We start from the raw sequence: 20,037 nt of genomic DNA on the forward strand, positions 1-20,037 counted from the left end.
CCTGTGTTGATTCCAGTTTCCGTCAGGTTTTGCTCTTACCATCAATCTGCTTTGCTGAGGTAATGCTATAAAGCACTTTGGAAATTGTGAAATGTTTAAGGGTAAGATTATTTTTGTTATTTTAATAATGTAAGTGTAAAGACTTTTCTGCCTGTACTATTACCAATCAATTTAGCTTTCTCGAATGTATAGTGTAGCAAATCTGCCTTGTCTGAGAGAGTATAAGTAGTTATTTCCTCCTGTGAGTGATTTTTTTCCCCTATATTTCCTATGCTTAAAATTCTATTTTTGTTTTTCCATTTGGGAAACTTTTTGGTACACATAAACACAGGAGTTGAAGGTATTTGGTAACATTGGAAGTTTTGGTAACAGGTAGAAATAGTGTCTGTCTTTCTGGTCTTTACCTTCAGTTCCCTTTTTCATTAACAGTCGTATGTGGACCTTACTGGCTTAGATGTTAACAGATGTCAGCCCTGGCTACTGGATATCTGTATTTTGCAGGATGTGACCATGTCGCTTAAGGCTGTAGAAATAGTGGGGCAGGGGAAACACCTCATAAACCTTATATTTATGGTGCTTTTTAATTTGAGAATTATCTTGTTAGGTGTTTTGAATATTTACTTGTAAGTTGAGTTTGGAACAACAACAACAAAATGTCCCCATCCTCTGCTCTTTGTGTCATCATAAAATTCACAGAGTTGCAAAACAGGAATAGCACACATCAAGAAGTGTGGCAATAGGAAGAAATAACGTAGTTTTGCTCAGTATAGTTCTGTTGAACAAGGGAATTTTCCAGGAACTTGACTTTGTGTTTTGTTTTCCATAGCAAATATTTGTCACATTTTATATATTGGTTTGTTTTTTATTTTGTTTAAATGTGTGTGTGTAGCCACTTTGAATTGGTTTCCTCCCCGTCTGTGTGTCTCTGTCTCTCTGTGCCTCTCTCTCTCTCTCGCTCTTACCTGTTGTGCTTGAGGGGAGGGGGCAAGGCAGGCTTCATCATGGATTTATTTAGGCAGTTGAGTTTGGTTAGTGTTTGCCTGTAGTACATGTAATTCTGCCTCGGGGGTTCATGTCTATTTAACTAGCTCTTTAAGCCATGTGGAATTGTATTGGAAAATGCATCTGATTTCTATCTTGATCTTCCTGAAGCCTGGTTTGAACCCTGGGAACACAACTGCAGCCTTCAATGCCTTATTACTTTCAGATGAAGGTTTTATTTTTCAGGGTCTCATCTCTGAGATGAGCATTAGAGAGAAATTCCAAACAAAAGGATTAATGAGGTATGGAGGCTGTAATGTTTAAGACCTGGAAGAACCATTTTTCCTGTTAGTTAGCAGTGACTGAATGATAATGTATGGTGTGTCATGCATCTGGTGTGACTTTTTATGTTCTGATTTGGAAATTGATATTTTTAATATTACGTTAACTGTATTTGTAAGATATGTCATAGTATCCTTTGCAATAGCAACAGAAACTAAGATTAATAATAATTCACAAGTTACATATTTTACATAATATAAAACTTTTCTTTTTAGGCATATGGATCAGGCTGTGATATTGTTATTTTGGCAAGTGACTTTGAATGTGTGCAGATCATCCCTGGTGCTAAGCATGGAAACATCCAAGTCAGCTGTGTGGAGTGTTCTAACCAACACGGAAGAGTAAGGGATTTATTTACTTTATTAAATACCATCTTTTAATATATTTAACTATCTCAGAGAATATTCTTATGCTTCTGTACAAGGCTTGCCTACAATTTCTAATTATGTAGTGTACCTTGCTTAGATGGCTATTTGTAGGAAAGGGTAATGATAGGTTGTATACAAATCATGAAGAACTGTTAAGCTGATAAGTGATAATTGTTCTTCCTGTATATACTGTCTTAAAAGATCTGCAGGCTTCACATTCCTGTTCCTATTGATATTCTTCCAGTTGATAATTCTGGCAGCTTTTATGCCAGTAGCAGGAAAGTAAACCTTTATCTTCTATACCTAGCATACCTTCTCTCTCTCAAATAACAATAATGTCAGATTTTTATCAAGAAATGTAGCAAGTTGTTAACATCTAGTATAATATTTGTTATATAACTGATGCTTTGTAAAGTTTCTGTTAATTTAATGAAACTATTTGTCATTTGAAGAATATTAAAGCTCATTCATTCAGATGTTGAACAGAGAATTTATTTTAAAATTATTCAAATTTCATCATTTGTTGCTCTCCCCCCAAATTTCAAACATGATATACATCAAATTTTCATTATATGTAAAGTAAATATAGCATTTTTGCTGTATATTCTAGCAGTTCTTTAAGGCCAGTATTGTGTAGCAGAGTTAAATGTTTCTATGAGAATATAAGAATGATATTTTTCCTGTAATAGTTTTAGTGTTCTAGAAATTTGTATTTACTTAGTAATAACAAATTTTATCAAATATATATTTAATCAGAATATTTATGGTGCTATATAGTAATGCAAATTTATGCCAAACAATAAATTACAGTTATTATACCATTTCTACCCCTGCCCACCTGCTGGGTACCCACATCGTCCTACCTTCCTGTTTGTATCAAGCTTTAATATTTGTATGAATAATATGACAATCCAGTAAAAAAACCAAAAACTGACATAGTATAAAACACTGAATTTCCTGGTGTTTTCTGATACTTGTTTCTTGCTTTTATGATTCCCCCCCCCCCATTTGTTCTCCTTAAGTATTGTTTACTTTTTAGAAAACACTCAGTGTCAGATTTCTCATTAATTTTTCATTGCTTATCTCCCTTTGCCAAGTGTGGTAGCTTTAAACCTGCCTGGAGCTGTTATGATAGTTGTCAGAGACACATTTTAAAAAGTTATTTATGTGCTGGTGATAATAAGAATAAGCAGATTCTCTGGGAGCAAAGTTTTTTTTTTTTGAATATAGAAGACCTTGGTTTTCATAACCATGTTTTTACTTTTTCTATCCTGGTTGGAGGTAAAGAAGACCAAGTTGAGACATCCCTGATTCATTGTCTTTTAATGCCATCTTTTAAAATTTTCTTTATCCCCAGTCCTTGTGATGGTTACTCTCAGTTTAGGACTTTGTATTAAGCCATGATAATCATTTGTTCATTCATTCATCTACATGTTGAATGTGATCATTCATAACACTTCCACCTGAGTGTTACCTTAGCCAGGCATTTTAAGTAGCTCTTCTCCTACCATTGTGGAGGGAAAGCTTTTTCTTGAAAAGAGTGTTAGATATTAAATAACAATTAAAATAACATTTTTTGTGTGTGTTAGAGTGCCCTGAAATCAGAGTGCATCTTTTTGGTTAACCTTAAAAACCAATGCCTAATTTAGCTTTATAGGTTAACTCATAGACCCATGATAGGTGTGAGAAGAGAGGGTTTTTGGTCTGTTCCCTGCAATTGGTTCTCTCTCGCCAACAGGAGGATAGACTGGGAACTGGCTTTCAAGGAATTACTAGAGAACAGGCACTGATAGCTCCTAGGGAAAGAGGAATTTGTGGGTCTTCTTCTTAGGTGTGTGACCTGGAACAAAGTCCTCTTGGCCCCCAGACCCTTGGCTTAAGTTCATTGGAGATGGCCACATCAGTTGTTTATCATTTAGTTGCAGAATGTCTCTCTGGTTTCTCCCTAGTCCATTTTTTCTATTCCTTCTTCTCCATGGTGTTCCCAATTGGTAATTTTTTTTGTTTGATGGTATAGTTCATGTCATTTTTTTGATATATTTTTAATACCTGTTGCTCTTTGATGTCTTTTTCTACTTCTCATGGTTTTAATAGTATTTTCACTGGACTGTAAGGTTTCTGACAGATGTACCATTGAAATGTATCTTTGTTAGTAAAATTTATTTATGTATTTGAAAATGAAATTTTTATAGGAAAAGATGATTTCTTTGAATAGGTCAGCCTTATATTTGATATGTGAAATAAAGCCTGTTGAATTTTTGAACAGAGAAGAGATTCTTAAGTCCAGGACTTTTCCAGTTATATTTATGGAAAAGAATAAACCATGAATACTGTATTCGGATTGCATGCAGTCAGTTTACACATTATTATAAAAAGGAAGTTATTTTTGTTTTCTTTTTTCCTTAAATATTAATGCTTTGTTTATTCTCTTTTAGATTGCAGCTTCATATGGTAACGCTGTTTGTATTTTTGAGCCCTTGGGCATAAATTCTCATAAGAGAAATTGTGTAAGTATTAAATGGTAGTAGAAAAGTTTTATAATTGAGTTTGGAATCCAGTTGACAGCAGTAAAGAGCTCCTTAGGAGCAGGTGCTGAAGGTGGGCTGGAATATCAGTGTGAAGTTAGTCTGGTGATTCATGGTAAAATCTTTTACATTCACTGGGAATATATCCCTAGGCCTTTTAGAAACTCAGTTTTCTAGAATATTCCTAATTGAGATTGCCTTGTTAATTGGAATCTACCGTAGTTGAACTCTTATTTATTATTTCTTATCTAGATGACTAGTCTCTTGTCTAATGTCTATACGTATCCCTTGCCTCTTCTCTTAGCAGAGTAGATCATGTTACTTTTCTGGTAAAAAGTCTTTTATGGCTTCATATTTCTCACATGTAAAGCCCCAGATTCTTAGAACGGACCACAGTCCTTCCTCCACCCCTCGTCTTGCCCCTGCATCTGTACCCATTTATTACCTCTCAGAGCTCATCTCCTATTTTTGTCCTCTCTGGTCACTCCAGCCGTAGTGGCATTTTCACTGTTCTTTGGATAGTTGCCCTCCCATCTTAGAGCCTTTACATTGGTTGTTCTTTTGTTTGGAATGTCCTTCTTTCTCTAGATAGCTCCAGGCCCAGCTCTTACAGACCCTTTGTTTTTGTTCAGTAGTACCTTTTCAGTGGGATGTGCGTTGACTGTCCTTTTAAGAATTGCCACTTGCTTCTCCCACCTTCATCCTAACCTGCCTGTCCTTCTATTTTTAACCTTTTTTCCATAGTACTTAACCTTGTTTATTTATTTATAGATTACCATTTAGTAAGTAACGTAAGCTCCATATAAGCTCCATGAGGGTAGGGAGCTTTGTTTCTTTTGTTCACTGATGCCTCTCAAGTACTTAGAACAGTATTTGGAACATTACTTCTACTCTCTGGGTACTGAATTATATTTTATGTTATTTAATACTCAGAAAATCCAATATGGGTAGAATGCTTTAAAAAATTTAAAATTACTGTATGCATTGGGACTTCACCATCTGAGACATATTTTCAACTGCCAGTGTGAAATCTGAATGCCAGGATTTCACTTCTTGACATATTTACCAGTAATTAAAAAAAATATTGTATTATTAAATGCAGTAAATAAGTGGTTTTGATATTTTTTCATTAAATGTATGTATGTGAATATTACATTTCTTTTCAGAAGTACAAGTTATATCAGTCTTTTCCCTCTAATAGTGTTATGAAATACATATCAAAGTTTTGGGTACTTAAGAGTCATCTAGAGTACATATTTAAAAATTCAGATTAAGTAAATAAATGATACAAATGACCTTATTTACAAAACAGAGACTCAAACTTCAAAAACAAACTTACAGTTACCACAGGAAAAAAGGGGAAAGTATAAATTAAGAGTTTAAGATGAACATATACACACTAATCTATATAAGATAGATGATCAACAAGGACCTACTGTGTAGCATAGGGAACTCTACTCAATATTCTGTAATAACCTATATGGAAAGGAATCTGAAAAAAATATATGTATATGTGTAACTGATTCACTTTGCTGTACACCTGAAACTAACACAATGTGGTAAATAACTTGTACTCCAATATAAAATAAAAATTAAATTAAAAAAAAGGAAAAAAATTGAGATTCCAGACCTCACTTCCAAAATTTTTGCTTTGTAATTGGTCCACAAGTTACACTCTGAGAAAATATTAAAGGAAAGAATACTAGGGATAGCTCCAGTTTTAGGAATAATTTAATTATTATTTTAAAATAGATTTGTTGAGTAGTATTTAAAATACTATTGTGACTTGTTGGGTTAGTAGAGATAGGGTTCAAAAAATAACCTTTTCCCTAATTAAAAAATATAAAATTATTTTTATATACTGAAATTCAGGTTTTGTAGTTGTATTTTGAAATTCCACTTCCAGATAGTCATGAAATCTTGAATAAATTATTTAATTGTTAAAAATATTTTTAAGGTATTATAATTAGAGAGGGTATTATCATTTATTAAATTATTACTTGCCAAGCAATTAATATATAACTTGCCTAATAAAAGTTGGGGATGACTTGACATGCATTAAGTTGCACCATACTTTCACAAAAGTACATTATATGTTTGTCTACTGCAAAGAAATAGCTAAACTTTTTTACTGAATTTAATGTGAAAGGCCTTTGGTTTTTAAATTTTAAATCTTCTTTCTATACTTTACAATGAAAACAGTAATAAAATAGGATGCAGATTACTCAAATATAATATATGTCAGCTTTGTGGGTTTTATGTATTACATAGTTTAAATTTGTTGACTTTTTGGAAGGTTGAAAGAAAAAGTGAAACTGAAAGTCGCTCAGTCATGTCCAACTCTTGGGACCCCATGGACTATCCATGGAATTCTCCAGGCCAGAATACTGGAGTGGGTAGCCTTTTCCTTCTCCAGGAGATCTTCCAACCCAGGGATCGAATCCAGGGATCGAACCCAGGTCTCCCACATTGCAGCTGGATTCTTTACCAACTGAGCTATCAGGGTAGACCTAGTTTTATTTTAGACTTTGACGCCAGAAGATGATGTTAATTTGCACTTCATTCTGATGTGCATTTGCTTTGTTTTTACAAATGTTTATTGAGCATCTGTGTACTAGACATTACCACACTCAGTACACAAAGCTCATTGTGGCATAATTCCTGCCCTTGAAGAGTTACAGTGTAATAGGAGAGTCAGACATATAAACAGATAATTCAGTCTGATCAGCGTTACCATGGTGCGTGTGTGCTAAATCGTTCCATTGTGTCTGACTCTTTGCTACCCCCTGGACTGTAGCCCTCCAGGCCCCTCTGTCCATGGGATTCTCCAGTCATGAATTCTGGAGTGGGTTGTTACAGTGGTATAAAGCAAGTAAAAACTGCTCTGAATGCTGCCAAAATGTCAGAAGAGGCTTCACTGGAGAGGTAATGGTTTAGCTAGTTATTGATGTAACTGTAGGAGTGTGCAGATAGAGAAGAAAGGATACCCTAGGAATAAGAATGTGTTTTTAGACAAGGAAGGAAGCCTGGGAGACATGCTTTGACTGGGCATGGCAAACAGCTTTATATGATAGAATAGTAAGTGGAACCACTGTAAATGATTTTTAAAACAGTATTTTGAAAATAATAGTGAAATATTTATATTTGTTTCAGATCATGAAGTCTTAAGTTGAAGAAAATGATAATGTAGTGTTTGTGGATATTATTTTGAAAACGTATCTTTTTCTTTTTTTCTTTCTCTGTATATTTCAGCAACTCAAGTGTCAGTGGCTTAAAACTGGGCAGTTTTTTTTGAGTTCCGTGACATACAATTTAGCATGGGACCCTCAAGGTATTTAGCAATTATCTTTAAAAATTATGGAAAGTTAATAATTTGTTTTAAGTGTATGATTACAATGTGATATAGCCTCCCACAATAAGAAAATGATCAGTAATATTCTTTTTTTTGGCTACTGAATGAGTGTACTTTCTTTTTCATATAAACTGCTTTGTATAGTGCTTAATTTACTATTAGTTCTGTGCTTCCCCCCCTACTTTTGAATGTTTGTTCCAAGAAACAATGATGATTTGTTTCATTAGTTAATGTGTTGTACTTTACTTTTATTGTATTTATTAAGAAATAAAATTAGGAATAAAACAAGATAAAAACCTATCTCATTTTGTTATTTGTATTTCAAGAAATTATTGTCTTTAATATTGAAAGATTAGAAACTTCTAATAATAATGGTTATTGTCCCTTTTTACATTCGCAGTTAATGAGGGTAATTTTAATAGTCTGTAGAAAAAAACATTTTATTAATCTTTAGTTATGTCTCATAGCCAGAGAATATCCTGTGTTGTATATGTCAGAGTCTCTTTGGGTTTGTTTTGTTATTCTACTTTGCTGTTTTTTTTTTTCCCCCCTAGATTTTACCTGATAGACAATGTCTCTGTACGCTTTTTGTTGTTGTTGTTCTATTTCTCTCAAGTTTTCTTATCTAGTGATTCATGCAACTTTTTAAGTGGATATACTCTACAAGTGTTTTTCATAGACAGTTTTGCTTATTTTTCACGGAACAGTTTATAGACTGGAGTAGACGCCCTCATGTGTATTTATTTCTCCAGATAATCCTTGCTTATTACAGAACATTCTTTAATTTTCAGATAACAGATTGTTGACAGCAACCGATTCTCTTCAGTTGTGGGCTCCTCCAGGAGGTGACATTCTGGAAGAGGAGGAAGAAATCAATAATAAAATTCTTCCTGTTTTAAATGATTGGAAGTGCATCTGGCAGTGCAAGTTAGTGTCTCACTCTGTTGTTCATTAATTTAAAAAATGCTTCCTAAACAAAGTTCCCTTTCATAATGATCTTAGAAGCCTAGAAAATAGACTTTTTCTGACCAAAACCCATTATAACTTCATCCTCTAATATGTGCTACAATAGATTGTTAAAAAAAAAGATGAAAATATTTTCATAGTTAATAACCTCAGGACTTGGGTTCAGATGGTTGACACAAAGGAAGTATTCATTAAGCGCATAAACTATAGATGGGATAGGCAGAGGGAAGGTGTGGTGAAAGGATGGCTGTACCATTGACAACACAGATTATATGAAGGGATCCAACTAGCCAGGGAAGGTGATGAGCTCAGTTTTTAAAATGTTGCATTAAGATGTTGGTGGAGCATGTAGGTTGTGATATCATTTAAGCATGTTAATTGCATTCTTTGGATCCCCAAAGTGAACCTTGGGTTGGTTTTAATGAGTTAATTTGTATTTTTAGGGAGGTGAAATATTTAGATTTATTTTTAGAGAGGTGAAAACACTTATTTGATAATGTTATGAAAAATCTTATTTTGACCATTTATATATATATATAAAAGGTGTTCTAGATTTAAAAAATGCTAACTGTTTAACTTTGTATTTTTAGAACCTCAGTATCTGTACATTTGATGGAGTGGTCCCCTGATGGTGAATATTTTGCTACTGCTGGAAAGGTAAAGGACCAAACAATACATAAACAGGAAAAAAACAAAAGAATTAGAAATATTCCTCACTCATTCTCATTTTCAGATTTTTCATCTGTAAAATTGGAAGGATCCTACATTACAAAGGTGGCCTGAGGAATAGGTGATAGCTTTGTGAAATACCTGATATGTCTCCCATAGGCAGTTGGCATTTGGGAAATAGTGGCTATAATTTTTATTATTTGACCATTGCAAAAATTTATGGTTTTTAAAAATAATTTTTATGTTTAAAAATAGCATATATGCATAATTTAAAAAGTAAAATAATACTACTAGATTTGCAATGAAAAGATGCACTCCCTTTTGAATCCCACTCTTAATTCCTGTGTCCTATAGGCAGTGATTTGTACAATTGCGTATTTAAATACTTCTTTCCATATTCTTAAGTAACTTGCTTATGCTACCATTGTTTAACTATTTTGTTTTTCTTTTTGGTTTTATATATCATCTCTGGCCTCACTACTATGGAGACTGAGACTAGTTCTGTAGCTGATGTCCCCAACTCCATCTCCACTTAACCACACATATGTGTATTCACTTCCCTTCCTCCTATCTTTCTGCTCTAAGTGTCTCATAATATTTGGGAAAACCAGTATTTATTATGCACATTATTAAGAATATGTAAAAGATTCTTCATGGAATCATTACTTTGGTGTTAATAGTATGTTTTACTGTTTGCTTAGTTTTCTGTATACCTAATTCATCCCTCACACCTCTGATGTTCTTTGAATCTCCTCTCAGTATAATTCCCGGTAGAAGGTATCCTGGAAATGTGTATTCTCTTTGCTCTGGCTTAGTTGCTCAGTCTGGCTTAGTTGCTCTTGGAGTCTAATATAGAGCTCTCAGTTCAGGATTTTCTTTTACCAACCTCAGGGAATTCTCTGTCCATCTTCTTTGTTAAATTCTCTGTTTCTTAGCATCATTTATCTTCTTTCCTTATTTTGATGGAGATATCCTCTAGTAGGTTCCTGAGAAAAGACGAATGGGGAAAAAACACGTTAGAGGCCTCTCAAGTCTGAGCAGTTCTTTCTTCTGCTGTTATGCTTTATTTGACTGAGCATAGAATTTGGTGGGAACTAATTTTCCTTGAGAATTTTTTTTAAATTTTATTTTATTTTTAAACTTTACATAATTGTATTAGTTTTGCCAAATATCAAAATGAATCCGCCACAAATGTCATGGTTCTGTTGCCTTGCAATGTTGCTATTTGAGAGGTACAGTGCCATTAAGACCCTGTTCCCCCAGCTCCATCCAGCTTGTAGAGGTTTTAAGAATCTTCCCCTTATCCTGGTGTTCTGAAATGTCAAGATGTGGTGGAATGGGTCAGTCAGCTATAAATATTTACATACAGATATATATATATATATATATATATATGGGATAAAGACTCTTTTTGTGTAGGTAATTTGATGTACCCATTCAGTCTGAAAGCTCATGTTCTTCAGTTCAGGGGAATTGCTTTATATTATTCCTTTTGTGTTATCTCCTTCCTTTCATGTTCTCTTTTCTCTCATTCTGAATCTCCCCTTATTCAGTTGTGGATCCTTCTATACTGATCCTCTAATTTTCTGTGGGCCCCCTCATTGTTTTTTTGTTTGTTTAAATTCTGGGGTTTTTTTTTCAGCTTTAATTTTGAAATAATTTTTTCCTACTGTCACATTTTTTATTTTCAGGAGTTTTTTTCACCTAATTCTATGAATGCTCCTTTAAATTTATGTAGTATTTCATAAGTATAAAATGATAATTAAACACATGCAATGTATTTACTTGTATTCAGTTGTGTATGGAATTAAAATTTCCATATTACACTTCACAAGGCAAGGATAGGTTTTCCAACATCAGAATTCACTCAAGGCTCTTTGAGTTGATCTTTAGTTGTAGAACACTCAACTGTATTGTGGTTGAATAATTATTTGGCACAGAGGTAATTAGTTGCTCAGTAGTTGATGACATTATAGACAGGAAGACTGCGTAACACAGGCAGAAAGACTGCAGTTGTGTGCAGTTTAGCAGTAAACTAACAAATAACTATTTCAAAGAATATTTGGAGGTATTTGCATGAGGTATTACATGATGTGAGCTGTCATGTAATAATAACACATCTGTGATTTCTTTTAAACACAAAGTCACAAATACTGTTAATATCATTTTGGTATGTTCTTTATATTCATAACCGAAATTTAGCATGTCCTTCAGTTCGCAGTTATAAAAATAGAGAAGTAATTATTTTCCCTGACTCAAGTTCCTGGTAACTCTGGGTCTTGGTTTTCTTGGTTTCTCAAGAAGCAGACTCCAAGACAAGGATTCTAGTTCAAGTCATTAATATGGGTGGTGCTCACAAAGAATATACTGGATTTGAGGCAGGGAAGTAAAGTTGCTTTAAAAAGACTGTATTTACAGGTGATGAACAGGCTTAAATCTCTGGGTAATTCTGGGAGGCAGCGCTTCTTGCAACATTATGTTCTCACACTCTTCACACGCATCACACATACACACATTAGTTAAGGGCTAGTGAGGGCAGAACATTGGTTCTCAGCTTTTATAAACAATTTGTGAAAAACTCAGGCAAAGTTATGTAGATACTGTCAATTGGAAATGGCTCACTGAAATGCTAAGGCATGAGAGGATACAGTTGACATATCAAAAATATTTTTTGTATCTTGAATTCTATCTGCAGGTGCCTTGGGTTAGAAGAGCTCAGAACCTCCGGTTTAAACCTGGATATTTTATTTATTTATTTTTAATTAAAGGATAATTGCTTTACAGTATCGTGTTTGTTTCTGCCAGGCATCAGCATGAATCAGCCATAGGTATACATATGTCTTCTCCCTTTTGAACCTCCCTCCCACCTCTCTCCTCATCCTACCTCACTAGGTTGTTACAGAGCCCTGGTTCGAGTTCCTTGAGTCATAAAGCAAATTCCCATTGGCTATCTATTTTAAATATGGTAATGTAAGTTTCTATGTTACTCTCCCCATCCATCCCAGCCTTTCCTCCCCCCAACCCCTGCACTGAGTCCATAAGTCTGTTCTCTGTGTCTGTCTCCATTGCTGCCCTGCAAATAGTTTCATCAGTACCATCTTTCTAGATTCCACATATATGCATTAGTATACAATATTTGTTTTTCTCTTTCTGACTTACTTCACTCTATATAATAGATTCTAGGTTCATCCATCTTATTAGAACTGACTCAGATGCATTTCTTTTTATATCTGAGTAATATTCCATTGTATATATGTACTATAGCTTCTTTATCCTTTCATCTGTTGATGGACATCTAGGTTGCTTCCATGTCCTAGCTGTTGTCAGTAGTGCAGCAGTGAACATTGGGGTACATGTATCTTTTTGAATTTTGGTTTGCTCAGGGTGTATGCCTAATATTGGGATTGCTGGGTCATATGGTGGTTTTATTTCTAGTTTTTTAAGGAATCTCCATACTGTCTTCATAGTGGCTATATCAATATACATTCCCACCAATGGTGTAAGTGCAAGTTGACCAGTCGTGTCTGACTCTTTGCAACCCCATGAACTGTGTAGCCTGCCAGGCTCCTCTGTCCATGAATTCTCTAGGCAAGAATACTAGAGTGGATGGCCGTTCCCTTCTCAGGTATCTTCACAACCCAAGGATTGAACCCAGGTCTCCTGCATTGCAGGAGGATTCTTTACCATCTGAACTACTAGGGAAGCCTAAAAGTACTGGAGTGGGTAGCCTATCCCTTCTCCAGATCTTCCCCACCCAGGGATCAAACTGGGGTCTCCTGCATTAAAAGAGGTGTATTCTTTACCAGCTGAGCTACCAGAGAAGCCCAGCAGTGCAAGGGGATTCCCTTTTCTCCACATCCTCTACAGCATTTATTGTTTGCAAACTTTTTGATGATGGCCATCCTGACTGGTGTGAGCTGATATCTCATTGTAGTTTTGATTTGCATTTCTTTAATAATGAGCGAGGTTGAGCATCTTTTCATGTGTTTTTTAGCCATCTGTGTGTCTTCTTTGGAGAAATGTCTGTTTAGGTCTTTTGCTCACTTTTGGATTGGGTTGTTTGCTTTTCCGGTGTTGACTTACATGAGCTGCTTGTATATTTTGGAAATTAATCTTTTGTCAGTTGTTTCATTTGCTTTTATTTTCTCCCATTCTGAGGTTGTCTCTTCATCTTGTTTATAGTTTCCTTTGCTGTGCAAAAGCTTTTAAGTTTAATTAGCTCCCATTTATTTATTTTTGTTTTTACTTTCATTACAGTAGGAGGTGGGTCATAGAGGATGTTGCTGTGATCTGTGTCATAGAGTGTTTGGCCTATGTTTTTCTCTAAGAGTTCTATAGTTTCTGGTCTTACATTTAGGTCTTTAATCTATTTTGAGTTTATCTTTGTGTATGGTGTTAGGAAGTGTTCTGATTTCATTCTTTTACATGTAACTGTCTAGTTTTCCCAGCACCACTTATTGAAGAGGCTATCTTTGCCCCATTGTATATTATTGACTCTTTGTCAAAAATAAGGTACCCATAGGTGTGTGGGTTTATTTCTGGGATTTCTATCTTGTTTCATTGTTCTACATTTCTGTTTTTGTTCCAGTACCATAATGTCTTGATGACTGTAGCTTTGTGTTACAGTCCGAAGTCAGGAAGGTTGATTCCTCCAGCTCCATTCTTCTTTTTCAAGATTGCTTTGGCTATTCAGGTTTTTTTTGTGTTTCCAAAAGAATCGTGAAATTTTTGCTTCTAGTTCTGTGAAAAATGACATTGGTTATTTGATAGGGATTGCATTGAATCTGTCGATTGCATTTGGTAGTGTAATCATTTTCACAATATTGATTCTTTGAATCTAGGTACATGGAATATCTCTCCACCTGTTTATGTTGTCTTTGATTTCTTTCATCAGTGTCTTAAATATTTTTCTGAATATAGCTCTTTTGTCTCCTTAGCTAGGTTTATTCTTAGATATTTTATTCTTTTTGTTGCATTGGTGAATGGGATTGATTCCTTAATTTCTTTGATTTTTTTCACTGTTATTGTATAGGAATGCAAGTGATTTCCATGTATTGATTTTGCTTTGCTAAATTCACTGATTAGCCTTAGTAATTTTCTGGTAGTATCTTTAGGGTTTTCTATGTACAGTATCATGTTGTCTGCAAAGAGGGAGAGTTTTATTTCTTTTCCAATCTCGATTCCTTTTCTTTCTTTTTCTTCTCTGATTTCCATAGCTAGGACTTCCAGAACTATGTTGAATATTAGTGGTTAGAGTGGGCACATTGTCTTGTTCCTGATCTTAGAGGGAATGCTTTCAGTTTTTCACCATTTAGAATAATGTTTGCTGTTGGTTTATCATTTATGTCCTTTACTGTGTTGAGGAGAATTCCTTCTATGCCCATTTTTTTGTAAAGTTGTGTGTTTTTTAAAATCAAAAAAGCCTTTGAATTTTGTCAAAGGCTTTTTTTGCATCTATGGAGATTATCATATGGTTTTTATCTTTTACTTTTTTAGTATGGTGTATCACATTGATAAAATCTGGATATTTTATTTTTTGTCATCCACATTTAAATCAAAAATCCACGTACAAAATTCTATGGTTTGAGGAAGAGGTCAGGTTTCACTTTTTCCATATGGATATCCAGTTGTAAAGCTAAATTTATTGAAAAGCCTCTGTGTTGCCACCTTTGTCAAAAGCAAATATCCAAACTAGTGTGGCTCTGTTTCTGAATTCTTTTCTCTGGTCCATTGGTCTTTCCTTGTAGCAATGCCACCTTCATTTCTATAGCTTTTAAATTGTCTTGATGCGTGGAAGAACATATTTTCACATCTTGTTTTTCTTCTTCAAGATTATCCTATCTACTTTTGGCTCTTTATGCTGCTGCTGCTGCTGCTAAGTCTCTTCAGTTGTGTCCGACTCTGTGCAACCCCATAGACGGCAGCCCACCAGGGTCCCCCGTCCCTGGGATTCTCCAGGCAAGAACACTGGAGTGGGTTGCCATTTCCTTCTCCAATGCATGAAAGTGAAAAGTGAAAGTGAAGTTGCTCAGTCGTGTCCGACTCTTTTCGACCCCATGGACTGCAGCCCACCAGGCTCCTCCTTCCATGGGATTTTCCAGGCAAGAGGGCTGGAGTGGGGTGCCATTGCCTTCTCCATGGCCCTTTATATTTCCATATAAATTTTAGAATGAGTATGATAAATTTTATAAAACCAACGGAAAACCTCTTGTGATTTTGATTGATACTTCATTGATTCTATAGATCAGTTTTGGGAGAATTGACATCTTTACAGTTGAGCCTTCTCATCTATGAACATTACATAGTCTTTCATTTAGATCTTTTTACTTTCTTCAGTAATGTTTTATAATTTTTTGCAGCAGTCCTAAGTATATTTCGTTGGATTCATTCCTAGGTATTTGATATTTTTGATGTTAAATGATATCATTTTATAATTGTATATAGAAATGCAATTAATTTTTGGTCTTATATCTAGCAGTCTTAATAAACTCAATATTAACAAGTCCTCTGTAGATCTTTCTGTATTTTCTGTGTGCATAATTCTATTATTTGTGAATAATGACAGTTTTATTTCATCTCTCCTAACTCTTAAGTGTTTTAATGTCTTTTCCTTTTTTTACTCTAGTATCTAGAACCTCCAGGATAGTGTTGAGGAAAGGTCTGAGTTTGGTTATCTTTTCCTTGTTCCCAATATCAAAAGGACACCTTTCACAGGGTCACCATTAAGTATAATATTTACCATAGGTGCTTACTATACTCTTTTTTAGATAAAAGAAGTTTCCTTCTTATTTGTAGATTGCTAGAATTTTAAAAATAGCAAATGTTGAATTTTAGCAAATACTTTTTCTGCATTTAATGATATTGTCATTATTTTCTTATTTTCTTTATTAGTGAGATGAAATTTGTTGGACTTATTTATATAAATCTTGTGTTTTTGAAATAATCTCAACTTGATTGTAATGTGTTGTCCTTGATGGATTTGCTTTGCTGATGTTTTATTTAGGATTTAGGAGAGCTGTCTGTTAGAGTGAGACTTGGCAAATATTTTTTCCTTTTTTGTACAGGTATACCTTGTTTTATTGTACTTTGTTTTATTGGGCTTTGCAGTTAATGTGTTTTTTAGCACTTTGAAGGTTTGTGTCAACCCTGTGTTGTCAGATGATGGTTAGCGTTTTTTTAGCAATAAAATATTTTTAAATTAAGCTGTGTACATTTTGAAAGCTGTAATGCCACTGCACGCTGAGTAAACTACTGTACAGTGCAAATGGAGCTTCTGTGTGCACTAGGAAACCCGAAAATTCGTGTGGACTCCCTTTATTGTGATAGTATTTGCATTATTGTGGTGGTCTGGAACTAACTCTGTAATATCTCTGAGATGGCCTGTAATGATTTTGATTTCAGTGTCATGCTGGCCTCATAAAATTGGATATATATTTTTAAAATATAGTCAATAGAATGGGTTTCTGCAAGGTTGGTGTTTTATTCTTAAATGTACTGGTGAAGCCATCTGGACCAGGAGTTTCCTTTGTGGGATTCAATTTTTTAAATAGTTATAGGGCTGTTCAGATTTTATATTTCTTTTTTATGTCAGTTTTAGTAAATTAGATTTATATGGAATTTTCCAGTTTTAACTAAATTTTCAGATTTATTGGTGTAAAATTGTGCAAAACGTCTTTTTAATATATATATGTGATGATTTTTTTCATCTTACTAAGAATTTATCAATTTTATAAATCTTTTCAAAGAACTGACTTTTGGTTTTGTAGGCTTACACACTGTATGTCTGTTTACTCTTTTATTAATTTGTTTGGTTCTGTTTTGTCCTCAAACTTTTTTAGATGGATGTTCAGCATTTTTTGTTTCTTTGCTTTTTTCAGTATTTGTTGTTTCTAATGTGTACATTTAACAGTAGAGATGTCCCTTTAAGCTTAGCTTTATCCCATAAGGTTTTTTATTATGCAATTTTTGACATGTATTATTTTCATTATGATTCTAAATACAAATTTTTCTAATTTTCAGTGTGGTTCATTTTTTGATTCATGGGTTGTCCAGAGTATGGATTAGAGCCTGGTTCAATTATGTTGGGTGGTGGTGGATGGCATAGAAGTGTTTTCTTGGTGGTGACAACTTTTATTTTGTGTTACTAAGTAAACTTACAAGTAATTGGTTGTTAAAATAATAACAGCGATAGTGTTATAATAGTGACTACTAGTAGTGGACAGTTCAGTTCAGTTCAGTCGCTCAGTCGTGTCCGACTCTTTGCGACCCCATGAATCGCAGCACGCCAGGCCTCCCTGTCTATCACCAACTCCCGGAGTTCACCCAGACTCAGGTCCATCGAGTCAGTGATGCCATCCAGCCATCTCATCTTCTGTCGTCCCCTTCTCCTCCTGCCCCCAATCCCTCCCAGCATCAGAGTCTTTTCCAATGAGTCAACTCTTCGCATGAGGTAGCCAAAGTACTGGAGTTTCAGCTTTAGCATCATTCCTTCCCAAGAAATCCCAGGGCTGATATCCTTCAGAAGGGACTGGTTGGATCTCCTTGCAGTCCAAGGGACTCTCAAGAGTCTTCTCCAACACCACACTTCAAAAGCATCAATTCTTCGGCGCTCAGCTTTCTTTATAGTCCAACTCTCACATCCATACATGACCACTGGAAAAACCATAGCCTTGACTAGATGGACCTTTCTTGGCAAAGTAATGTCTCTGCTTTTTAATATGCTGTCTAGGTTGGTCATAACTTTCCTTCCAAGGAGTAAGCGTCTTTTGATTTCATGGCTGCACTCACCATCTGCAGTGATTTTGGAACCCCAAAAAATAAAGTCAGCCACTGTTTCCCCATGTATCTGCCATGAAGTGATGGGACCAGATGCCATAATCTTCGTTTTCTGAATGTTGAGCTTTAAGCCAACTTTTTCACTCTCCTCTTTCACTTTCATAAAAAGGCTCTTTAATTCTTCACTTTCTGCCATAAGGGTTGTGTCATCTGCATATCTGAAGTTATTGATATTTCTCCCAGCAATCTTGATTCCAGCTTGTGCTTCCTCCAGCCCAGTGTTTCTCATGATGTACTCTGCATATAAGTTAAATAAGTAGGGTGACAATATACAGCCTTGACATACTCCTTTTCCTATTTGGAACCAGTATGTTGTTCCATGTCCAGTTCTAACTGTTGCTTCCTGACCTGCATACAGGTTTCTCAAGAGGCAGGTCAGGTGGTGTGGTATTCCCATCTCTTTCAGAATTTTCCACAGTTTATTGTGATCATTTCTGTTTGTTTCTTCTTTGGTTCTTTTATGTCTTTGGTAAAAATTTCTTGCATCTTCTCAAGCTTTGCTTCTTTTCTTTTCCAGAGATCCTGGATCATCTTCACTGTCATTATTTTCTGGAAGATTGCCAGTCTCTACTTCATTTAGTTGTTTTTCTGGGGTTTATCTTGTCCCTTCATCTGGGACATAACTTTCTGCTTTTTCATGGTTATTGATATTCTGTAATTGGTTTTGTTGTAGTTGCTGTGGGATTGTGGTTCTTCTCACTTCTTCTGTCTGCTCTCTGGTAGAGGAGGCTAAGAGGCTTGTGTAAGCTTTCTGATGGGAGGGACTGATGGTGGGAAAAACTGGATCTTTCTCTGGTGGGCAGGACCTTGCTCAGTAAAGCTTTAATCCAGTCATCTACTGATGGTTGAAGATGGGCTCTCTCACTGGTAGTTTTTTGGCCTGAGGCGACCCAGCCCTTGGGGCTTGTTGTTGTTGTTGTTCAGTCCCTCAGTCGTGTCCAGATCTTTGAAACCCCTTTGACTGCAGCACGCCAAGCTTCCCTGTCTTTCACCATCTTCCAGAGGTTGCTCAAACTCATGTCCATTGAGTCAGTAATGCCATCCAACCATCTCATCCTCTGTCATCCCCATCTCCTCCTGTCTTCAGTCTTTGCCAGCATCAGGGTCTTTTCTAGTGAGTCAGCTCTTCGCATCAGGTGGCCAAAGAATTGGAGCTTTAGCGTCAGCATCAGTGCTTTCAGTGAATATTCAAGACTGATTTCCTGTAGGAGTGACTGGTTTGATCTCCTTGTAGTCCAAGAGACTCTCAAGAGTCTTCTCCAGCACCATCAAAAGCATCAGTTCTTTGGCACTCAGTTTTCCGGTCCAAGTCTCACATCCATACATCACTACTGCAAAAACCATAGTTTTGACTATACACTTACCTTGGCAAAGTGATGCCTCTGTGTTTTAATATGCAGTCTAGGTTGGTCCTAGTTTTTCTTCCAAACGCAAGTGTCTTTTAATTTCATGGCTGCAGTCACCATCTGCAGTGATTTTGCAGCCCAAGGAAATAAAATCTGTCACTGTTTCTATTGCTTCCCCATCTATTTACCATGAAATAAATACCATGGGACTGGATGCCATGATCTTCCTTTTTGAATGTTGAGTTTTAAGCCAGCTTTTTCACTTTCCTCTTTCACTTTCATCAAGAGGCTCTTTAGTTCTTTGTTTTCTGCCGTAAGAGTGGTGTCATCTGCATATCTGAAGTTACTGATATTTCTCCCAACAGTGTTGGTTCCAGCTTGTGCTTCATCCAGCCTGTCATTTTGCATGATGTACTCTGCGTAGAAGTTAAATAAGCAGGGTGACAGTATACAACCTTGATGTACTCCTTTCCCAATTGAACCCGTCTGTTGTTCCATGTCTGGTTCTGTCTGGTTGGTTCTTGACCTGCATACAGGTTTCACAAGAGGCAGAGAAGGGGTCTGGTATTCCCATCTTGTTAAAAATTCTCCAAAGCTTGTTCCACACAGTCAAAGGCTGTAGTGTAGTCAGTGAGACAGAAGTAGATGTTTTT

The 20,037-nt window shown here is 35.5% G+C and overlaps 1 protein-coding gene across 4 annotated transcripts in view; it reads left to right on the forward strand.

Moving 5' to 3' along the window:
• The window catches only part of DMXL2 (Dmx like 2), a 166,995-nt gene that overhangs the window by 38,001 nt on the left and 108,957 nt on the right, over positions 1 to 20,037 (forward strand). For all 4 annotated transcript variants that reach the window (XM_027554014.1, XM_027554013.1, XM_027554011.1 and 1 more), the window contains exons 2-6: positions 1,539 to 1,664; positions 4,127 to 4,198; positions 7,469 to 7,547; positions 8,360 to 8,495; positions 9,125 to 9,191. In XM_027554014.1, coding sequence (XP_027409815.1) covers positions 1,539 to 1,664; positions 4,127 to 4,198; positions 7,469 to 7,547; positions 8,360 to 8,495; positions 9,125 to 9,191 — 480 coding nt within the window. The remainder of the gene's footprint in view (positions 1 to 1,538; positions 1,665 to 4,126; positions 4,199 to 7,468; positions 7,548 to 8,359; positions 8,496 to 9,124; positions 9,192 to 20,037) is intronic.

The sequence above is a fragment of the Bos indicus x Bos taurus genome, chromosome 10 (genome assembly GCF_003369695.1).
Source record: "Bos indicus x Bos taurus breed Angus x Brahman F1 hybrid chromosome 10, Bos_hybrid_MaternalHap_v2.0, whole genome shotgun sequence".
Lineage (NCBI taxonomy): Eukaryota > Metazoa > Chordata > Mammalia > Artiodactyla > Bovidae > Bos > Bos indicus x Bos taurus.